A 9,567-nucleotide genomic window follows, 5' to 3' on the forward strand; every position below is an offset into this window, starting at 1 on the left:
CAACTCATCAGACCATGACTTGCACTAGTGGTAATATTCCCCAATGCCTTCCCTTCGACATTAAGTTGTCTGTACACTAATCCCCTCACACTCTCTACTAAAAGCACAAGCAGTTAGCATTGCAGTCGCTGGCTTAATTACTTGAGGATAACCATCATAAGGTTCGATATGATCGATCCTGCTAAGTTTTTCTGCCCTCATGTCCACTTCGACGTTTATTCTTTCCATCTCTTCGGCCTCTTCCATCTGCACCGCCAACACCCTGATAGCATCAACAGAAAAATGTGTTGTTGAACAAGCCTACGAAGGCAATAGGTTTTGGTGGTTCGACTCCAGATAAGGCCAACTAATCATCGATTGAGATCTGATTATCTTCTGTTTCAGTAGCACTAGAACTGACCTTTGCCATTGATTTGATCGCACGAAATATCTGATCTTTGAGAATGCTCATCCCGTCGGCAAGCATCCAAAGTACCCTCCAGCTTGATGATCTACGAAATATAACCAAGGTTTGAAAGGTCTCTGGTACTCGTTTCTTGTACTGTCCTCCTAGTCAGTCTCACGAGCATCCTGTGTATATAACAGGCTTGCACGGAGCCAGTGCTGTTTGCGACAATTTCAACAGCCCACCTCGGCATCGCAGGAGATAGAGAGAGAGAGAGAGAGAGAGAGCTGTGCGCAGAGAGAGCCCTACTATCTGGTTGTAGACAGAGTGCTGCCAAGGATCATATCGCGCTGGTGCTTTTCAAGGCTGGAACGCGTAGACTTGCATTGCCGAGCTGCAACAAACCGTAAGCAAAAGACATATGTCCAAAGCTTTTGAGTAAAAAAATGAACCGTCGGATTTATCTCTTAATGGAGGATGGGGATTGAGCCAGGTGGCTCAGGAAAAGCTCCTTAGGCTCACCAAGTAAAAAAATAAAACAGTTGTGGCTCACAATTTCACAGACAGAAAAGCACAAATAGAAATAATATGTTGAGAGTTTCCAATTTGAAACTCAGTTACAACTTTTCTTTGTCATCCTGGTTGAATAGCCTAGCAGAATGCGCACCGTAATCTGTGTAACTGGCAAGTGTCTAGCAAAATGCAATCTGAAACTTAATAAGACCATCTGCAGCTCACGTTTCCACAAAAAGATATTCACGTTCTGGTCCTCTTCATATTCTTCTCTGGCTTAGAGTTTGGATTTAGGTGTGTACCCCAATTGCGCCTACCCTTCTCAACTTCTTAGAGTTCTCCCTGGCAACAACATCAATATACCTGTTTCCTTTCCAACACCATGGTTTCCTCTAACTTTCAACATCCACGTTCCCATATTCAAAGCCTACACCCTTCTCCTACTTCCCGGGTGTGCACTATCAGCAATAGGCATTTCTTATTCCATACAACCTCATTTTCAACGGTTCCTCACATGTTGTACTCCGCATCATTTTGCAACGGAAACCTTGGGAAGGGAGACCCTACAAGGGCATACTAAAAAATATTACACATTGTAGCTTACCGCCCACCGAGTGGAGTCCGTCGATCAAACGAGGAATGTGGGTACGAGCAGGGTGTGCGGTCAGAACTGCACTAAATGTAGTTGTTGTATTAGTTGAAAAGTAGTTCCACTAAATTATTGGAACTAGTCTTGGGAGACCCAGGGAGGATACGATGTGGTTACATGCAAAGATTTAAGCTGAAAAGCATACGATGTGGGTACTTCTTTGATAGGTAAGATTGAGGCTACATGGAGCAACCAATATCTTTTACACACACTATCCCTCTACTCCCAAGGTTTATTTCTGACTAGTAAGAAACAGTCTCATAAACTTCCAAACAGTTCATACATGATTGCAAAAGAGCAGTTAATCACCTTAAACCTCCACACTGGCATATGCAACCTCTCCAAATTGATCAACTACAGAAAATTACATTCGAAATGATCGGCCGACTCAAGCTTGGATTCTGCTGGTAGTAGCAAAAGCGTACAGAGGTAACTGTTAACAACCAAAGCTAACTTGCAAAAAGACAACCCATAAAACTGTACAGATTGCAAACATGCCTTCAGGCCAATTATACACTCATATACCACAAAAGAATGTTACTTGTATACAATTCCATGAGGAGACCCCGTCGCAAATCTAGAACTCTCAGAAACTCCTCACCAGGAAGACTCAATCACTCATTCATAAGTCTTCCAAGAGTTCACTGCCGTCTTTCAGGAGTACAAAAATACTACCGCCGTCTCCGCGGGAAATGCGCAAATCACTATCCAGGTAGGTTGTGAGGAGCCAAGACTGGGCCCTATCTGTTCGGATAGGAAACTTCAATGGAGGTTGTCCTGACAAAGAGCGGGCAACACTTGACGCTGCATCCTGCAAAGATTTGAGCAGGCCTTGAACTGGCTTCAGATCCACATTCTGCCCCATCACTTGCACATTCTCTGGTATCTCAATAGAGTCGGTGAGCTGGGGAGTTCCAATCACTCCTTCCTCAAATTTAATCTGCAAATTAGCAAGCCAATCATATGCTTACTTAAAATAAGAGACCATGTTCAAGAAGAAAGAATTACCTAAGCATACACAATTCGTTCTAGCGCGTTTACACAGGCAAGATTTTATCATTTCAAGCTATTTCTCAAAATTTAACCCCAGTTTTTTCACAAATCAGGAGGAGGATTTCCTCTCTCTTACTCCGATGTGCCATTTTCAGATTTTCAAGCAGCATGATAGTATAATGACACTTTCACCAAACACTCGAATCTTCCCTTGCGACAGCGCGCACACCCAACCATCAACACCATGCCATCCGCCAGGACAGGACAGGCACAAAGCTACCCTTACAACATTAAATCAAGAGCACTTCATCTACCTTCACTTCGAAGCACATTAAGTTCTTGAAGATTGAGCTTGCCAGAAACTCAATTCCTATCAAAGCACTCAATACTACAGTGTCCCTTGCAGTAATAAATAATACAGACATGGTAATAGATTGCATTTCCCTACAACCTTACAAATATATTATTTCCCTCCGTATCAGCCACTGGGCAATCAGAGTGACACAAACAACAAACCAATCGGTCACCAGCAAATTGATTCATGCTACATACCTGCACGCGTTTTGGACTCCTGACCTCAAACGTAGCACTAGTGCTAAATGAGGTAGTCGCAAGAGGGCCAGTGAAGGTCACTGAATTCTCAACAGTGAGAGCATTTGAATCAACAAACTGTGAAATCTCTCCCACCTTTACAAGAGGGAGAGTTCCTGCAGCCAAGAGAGGAAACAGCTCCGAGAAGGAAGTATACCTGCAAAGAAGGCACCACCATCAGTGCGACATAATGAAGCACACAGAAATGGCAGTAGGGTTAGGGTTTAGAGTCATGTAATAAAAGAACGTACGCAAGAATCCATTTTCCATTGAGGAGAGGGAGCGCCTGTGTTGGTGCAGGCGTAGGGTTTTTTGCCTCTAGCTGCGAGATGAGCTCCACGATCTCTGCCCGCACATCGCTACTTGCTTTCAGACCACGATCTGTGCCACAGAGGCTGTCAACAAGAGCCCTCTTCAGCTCCGCAACACTGCTGCCTTCTTCTTCTTCTACGGCTGTCGCTACGCCCACTGCTGAGGGGACACTTTCCTCTAATGGCTCCGGCCGCCCAGGAGGCACCTTGTCCTCTCCCCACTCATCATCGCTAGTGACTGCGAACACACGGCTCCTTCCCGCATTGCAAGCGATCAACGATAACTTCTCCACAGGTCGAAATGCACCGAAGCAGACGCTGTTCTGCGAGGGAGAAGAGAGAGGAGAGGTGGATGGCGAAGAAGAGCAAGGAGTGCAGCAGGTGCACAGGGACATGGAAGATACGGCAGCCATGTCGAACCAACGTCAGGGAAGGGACTAAAGAAGACCTGTGCAAGGGTGGGGGACCGGCGGTGAGCGTATGTGTGTGTGAGAATGTGCAGGATGCATAGCCTAAGACTAGAGAACCAGAGGTGTGTCGGTACTCTACTCGATGAGAGCGGACGATTCTTCTGGAAAGTGCCCGGCCAAATACCTAGCCTAACGACTGGCCCTCATTTCGCGGTTTCTCTCAAATATCCTCATAAGGCCACGTGTCACCGCAGATTTTTCGCAATCCGTGAGAGATTTATTGAAAAATCTCTTTAAATTGATTAAATTGTGCTCTAGTGTGAACGCTCTCCTCTATGTATGACCTTCGGTTAGGTCCTATGTCTCCCCTCTTCCATCCTTTTGCGGGGGGGGGGGGGGGGGGGGGGGTTTGGGGGTTTAGCTATGGCGCTCCTTGTTTTCTCAAGCCCCTCTCCTTCCATCATTCCCCCCCGCCATAAGTCCTCTTCCTAATGTGTGGGACCCATCAAATGGCATGCCCCATTTATCGCTCTTGCTCTCCCCCTCTATGTATGACCTTGGGTTAGGTCCTATGTCTCCCCGTTCCATTTTTGGGGGGGGGGGGGGGGGGGGGTGGGGGGGGGGGGGGGGGGGGTGGTAGCTATGGGGCTCCTTGTTTTTTCAAGGCCCCTCTCCTTCCATCATTCCCCCCCCCCCCCCCCCCCACCCCCCCCCCCCCCCCCCCCCCCCCCCCCCCCACCCCCCCCCCCCACCCCCCCCCCCCCCCCCACCCCCCCACCCCCCCCCCCCCCCCCCCCCCCCCCCCCCCCCCCCCCCCCCATCCCCCCCCCCCCCCCCCCCCCCCCCCCCCCCCCCCCAACCCCCCCCCCCCCCCCCCCCCCCCCCACACCCCCCCCCCCCCTGCCTGACTCCTCTTCCTAATGTGTGGGACCCATCAAATTGCATGCCCATTGATCGCTCTTGCTCTCCCCCCTCTATGTATGACCTTGGGTTAGGTTCGTTCCATTGGGCGGGGGGGGGGGGGGTAGCTATGGCGCTCCTTGTTTTCTCAAGCCCCCTCTCCTTCCATCATTCCCCCCCTGCCATGACTCCTCTTCCTAATGTGTGGGACCCATCAAATCGCCTGCCCCATTGATTGCTCTTGCTCTCCAACTTTTGCTTATAAGTCAAAGCAGGTACTTCTATAGAAGCGATTCTACAACATGTACATGTAGACCAACTTCAGTATGCCCTGCAAGAGAGACTCAACCATCCTTCCTACGCCAATGATGGGTTCCCGAATCTCCAAAGCGCGATACGGATAGATCAAGGAAGTGCTAAGGTCTTGCCTGGGGGCGGTCCCAAGGTCAACAAACACCATGCATAGAGGGTCCACAAGATGCTACAAGAGGGCGAGAAGGAGTTGGAACGAGTAAGCCTTTTGTAATCTTACCTACTGGTCAAGTCAGAAAAATACAAAAAGATTTAGAGGAAAGAGCTCTTGTTGATCTCATCGCGAGGCCCAGACCCACGAGAGCCAAAGCATCATGGCAGGCATGTGGAGCAGAAGTAGAATCCTACCAAGCTATCCCTAAAAATTACTATTTGTTTGGGCTCAAAATTGTTGAGACGACTTTCAATATACTCAGCCGGCTCTAAAGAACTACCTTATGTGGGTAGAGTTCCCCACCTGCCCCTCCACTACCATCATCACTTATGGCTCATACCCTCCCAGCTTGGGAAGTCCTTGGAGGTAGACAGAGAAAAGAGTACAACCTAGCCTGACATCCACAAGTGCTCAAAGAGATGGATGAACCTATCCAAACCAATGCCAAAGGCCATAGGACCTTTTAGGTTCCTTCGTGAGACAACAATTACATGCGGCACCTTAGTGCCTAAAATACATAAACCAAACATCCCATACTACTTGGTTGGACCACATGACACCCCCACTTAGGTAATTGTCTCCTACCAATCCCTTGAGATCTTTAAACCATCCGTTAGGTGAGACCTCCAAAGACTTTAGAGCGCTTCCTCAAAACATTCACTACTATTAACTTCCTCAAAACATCACTACTATTGACTTAGCACCTACGGTTTTCTACCCATAGTGCCTTGCTTCTTTCCAAGTCATTAATTTTCCTTACCCCTTAATCATATGGTACCATTTCTATTTGGGTAATCACTTATTCACCAACAAGTGAAGAGGTTATGTACAGTGTTAGAAAAAACCGGGCTCTAGTGTATTTTAACCTGCTGAAATTATGAAACCCGGTTAGATTTTGAGCTTGCCTTTAAGAAAACCGACAAATTTACACAAGCTTTAGTGTAATTACCGGCAAAATCTTCAAATTTTGACCTCAAAACCGGGAGAATTTTAAGTTTCCCCTTATTTTGATCGCTTGGGCTTTCCCCCGGAGGAAAAATGTATTTTTCTAGACCTGGTTATGTAAGTGTGTCAGCTTATGGAGTGCCATTGACTTTGTCCCATTGACTTTTTCCCCTTACGATTTGCATTGAGCTCTTAAATGGTTGCTATTCACCAACAAGTAAAGAGGTTATGTAAGTGTGTCACTTTATGGTGGAAGAATTTTGGGCATTGGTTTTCCGCTTTACATCACTTTTGTCTTTGCTTTCCATGGGCTTGATATTCCTTCTAGCCCCTTGTTGGAAATTGATGCGCCAAACAACCATAGTGTGGTGGATTACTTCGGTGATAGAACCAGGCCATTGGGAGTTGATGTACTCGACCATCTCTTCAAGTAATCCCGCACATAATTGTTGCTTTTGATCGGCGAAGTCTATCTTTTGAAAGACACTAGCCTTGAGATGTAAATCCCAAAACTTGTCCATATATTTGTGGATAGACTCATGAGAGAGAAGCTTCAAACTATGTCATAATAATCAATATCTAATTCTCCTAAATGATTTCTCATGTTAAACTAATCATTTAATATGGGGAAGTGCCAAGGGAGAAAAAGCTAGAATATTGGTTAAGCTAGCAGACGGGCCACAGTAGGGACCCAAAGGAGGGAAAATAGGGATCCAAAGGGGGGGCCATCTGCAAAAGAGCTATGTGCAACAATGGGTTCAAAAGACCCTAAGGTTCAGCCCATTAAGACTTCCAAAATGCTAAGTTCCAAAAATTCAAAGGTTGCGTCCAAAGGTCAAACATTACGGGAATTGGATGCTTTGAGTGTATCCCAAAAAGTCTGTGCCAAGCCCTACATAGGAGGGGGCGAGCCCAAGAAGTAGGGGATGAGAGAGAAACTCACACACACACACACACAAGCTCCCTTTACACAAAGGGAATGAGGGACACATGTCAGCTCCCTTGCCCATATGCCCACAAGGTGTACCCAATTCCTATTGGATGGCCTCCAATGAGAATTAGGCTAGAGTAAATCTAGTTTAATTATTTTAAAAACGCTTAATAAAAGAACCAATAAGAATTAAGCTCTCTAGAAGACTATTGGACAGTCTCCCAAGGGGACCAATGAGTATTCAGCAGCCCAATGGCTTGCCTGATTCCTATTGGCTAGGAGGCAAAGGGGTCCAATGAGAGTTTACTTGAATTAAATAATTACCTAAAGCTCTCACAAAAGGGGAAGAGGGGACACATGTCAGAAGGCTATCACTTATGCTGCTTAATTACCATTGGCTAAGCCTGGGGAGGTCCAATAGGATGCTAGCAAGAGCAAATAGCCAGAGGGGAAAGAGGGGGCTGATTTTTTGCAAGGCATTATCACACACACACTCACACAATCTCATGTGTGAAGCAAAGAAGACTCTCTCTCCTTCTCAAGCTTTAATGGAAAGCTTATCACCTACTCCAAGCTTGTGAGAAGGAAGGCCTACACCAACAACTTTTGGCTTTGTGATGCAAATCCAACCAAGAGCCAAGCTTCAATGCATGCTCATCTCCCCTACCATGCTAATTACTAAGCTAAGCTATGCTAATGTGAGTGATTATGTGAGGAGATGTACATCTTTCTCGTAAGAATACTCCTTCTTCCTCTCAGTCTACTCTCATACCCCGCTAGCTCTCACCATCTTTGAAGGTGTGTGAGGTCTTGGGTCTGAGACCGTGAGGGAATTCATGTTGTGTTTCATAAGTGTTTTGCTTAGTGCATGAAGTTTCCATCTTCGTTGTACTAGCTAGTATTGAAGGAACACAAAGAATTGTATTGTAAAAGGTCTCTCTTGATGGGAGAATTGGAGGGGGGACCGGCTCCATGCAAATCCGGTCCTCAACTGTTGTCAATTGCTTAATTTCTGTAACATTTAATGGCCTAATAACTTATGTGTAGCGGAAATTAGCATGAACATAGTGGGAATTTCATTAGAGGAGATTCCTAATGAGAATTACAAGAGTGCTTGGGTGGAGAGAGCAACAAAAAGCATAACACCTAGTTAGATAGCATCGACAATACTTTCAAAAGAGAGAGCAATTAAGCTATTGACAACAGTTGAGGACCGGATTTTCATGGAGCCGGTCCCCCCTCCAAAAGGCTTTGTATTATGGTTTCTCCCATCAAGAGAGACATTGTACAATACAATTCTTTGTGTTCCTTCAAGACTAGCTAGTGCAATGAAGATGGAAACTTCATGCACTAAGCAAAACACTTAACAAACACAACTTGAATTATCCCCGTTCTCAGACCCAAGACCTCACACACCTTCGAAGATGGCCAGAGCTAGCAGGGTATGAGAGTAGATTGAGAGGAAGAAGGAGTATCTTACGAGAAAGATGTACATCTCCTCACATAATCACTCATATGTAGCATAGCTTAGCTTAGTAATTAGCTTGGTAGAGGAGATGAGCATGCATTGAAGCTTGGCTCTTGGTTGGATTTGCATCCACATGCCAAGAGAGTGTTGATGTAGGCTTCTATCTCACAAGCTTGGAGTAGGTGATGAGTTCTCCATTAAAGCTTGGGAAGAGATAGTCTTCTCTTTCTTCACACATGAGATTGTGTGAGTGTGTGTGTGATAATGCCTTGCAAAAATCAGCCCCCTCTCTCTCTTGGGCGAGCCCTCTTGCTAAATGCTCTTCCTGAAGCCTCATTGGCCCTCCCCAAGTCAAGCCAATTACAATTAAACAGCATAAGTGATAGCCTTCTGACATGTGTCCCCCGTTCCCCTTTTGTGAGAGCTTTAGGTAATTAAATAATTAAACTAAACTCTTATTGGACCCCTTTGCCTCCTAGCCAATAGGAATCAGGCAAGCCATGGGGCTCATGAATGCTCATTGGACCCCTTGGGAGACTGCCCAATAGTCTTCTAGGAGACTTAATTCTCATTGGTTTCTTTTATTAAATGTTTTTAAATTAATTAAACTAGATTTACTCTAGCTTAATTTTCATTGGTCCACTTCAAGGGTCATCCAATAGAAATTGGGCACACCTTGTGGGCATCTGGCCTAGGGAGCTGACATGTGTCCCTCATTCCCTTTGTGTAAAGGGAGCCTGTGTGTGTGTGTGTGTGTGTGGATTTCTCTCTCATCCCCTACCTTTAGGGCTTGCCCCCTCCCATGTAGGGATGTGCAAAGACTTTTAGGGCACACACAAAGCATCCAATTTTCCCTAGGGTTGACCTTTGGACACAACCTTTGAATTTTGGAACCTTAGCATTTTGGAAGTCTTAATGGGCTGAACCTTAGGGTCTTTTTAGTGGGCTGAAGTTTTAATGGGCTGAAGTCTTAATGGGCTGAACCTTAGGGTCTTTTTAATTAGC

General features: G+C 46.0%; 1 protein-coding gene across 1 annotated transcript; it reads right to left on the reverse strand.

Moving 5' to 3' along the window:
- Positions 1–2,031: 2,031 nt before the first annotated feature.
- On the reverse strand, positions 2,032–3,996 carry LOC147445008 (putative plastid-lipid-associated protein 2, chloroplastic). Its single transcript, XM_086527495.1, has 3 exons — positions 3,383–3,996; positions 3,093–3,288; positions 2,032–2,487 (listed from the first exon to the last, which is right to left on the reverse strand). Exons 1-3 carry the CDS (start codon positions 3,853–3,855, stop codon positions 2,170–2,172), a joined length of 987 nt encoding a protein of 328 aa, XP_086383621.1. The 5' UTR covers positions 3,856–3,996; the 3' UTR covers positions 2,032–2,169.
- Positions 3,997–9,567: the final 5,571 nt, after the last annotated feature.

This window comes from Adiantum capillus-veneris, chromosome 13 (genome assembly GCF_014529385.1).
Source record: "Adiantum capillus-veneris isolate H3 chromosome 13, ASM1452938v2, whole genome shotgun sequence".
Classification (NCBI taxonomy): domain Eukaryota; kingdom Viridiplantae; phylum Streptophyta; class Polypodiopsida; order Polypodiales; family Pteridaceae; genus Adiantum; species Adiantum capillus-veneris.

Excerpts from the sequence above, each read along its gene's own strand:
- LOC147445008 (XM_086527495.1), bottom strand. The coding sequence starts at position 3,855 with ATGGCTGCCGTATCTTCCATGTCCCTGTGCACCTGCTGCACTCCTTGC. Across the intron at positions 3,289-3,382 it reads AATGGAAAATGGATTCTTGC|GTATACTTCCTTCTCGGAGC; the intron begins GTACGTTCTTTT and ends CCTTCTTTGCAG. Across the intron at positions 2,488-3,092 it reads GGAGTCCAAAACGCGTGCAG|ATTAAATTTGAGGAAGGAGT; the intron begins GTATGTAGCATG and ends GCTAATTTGCAG.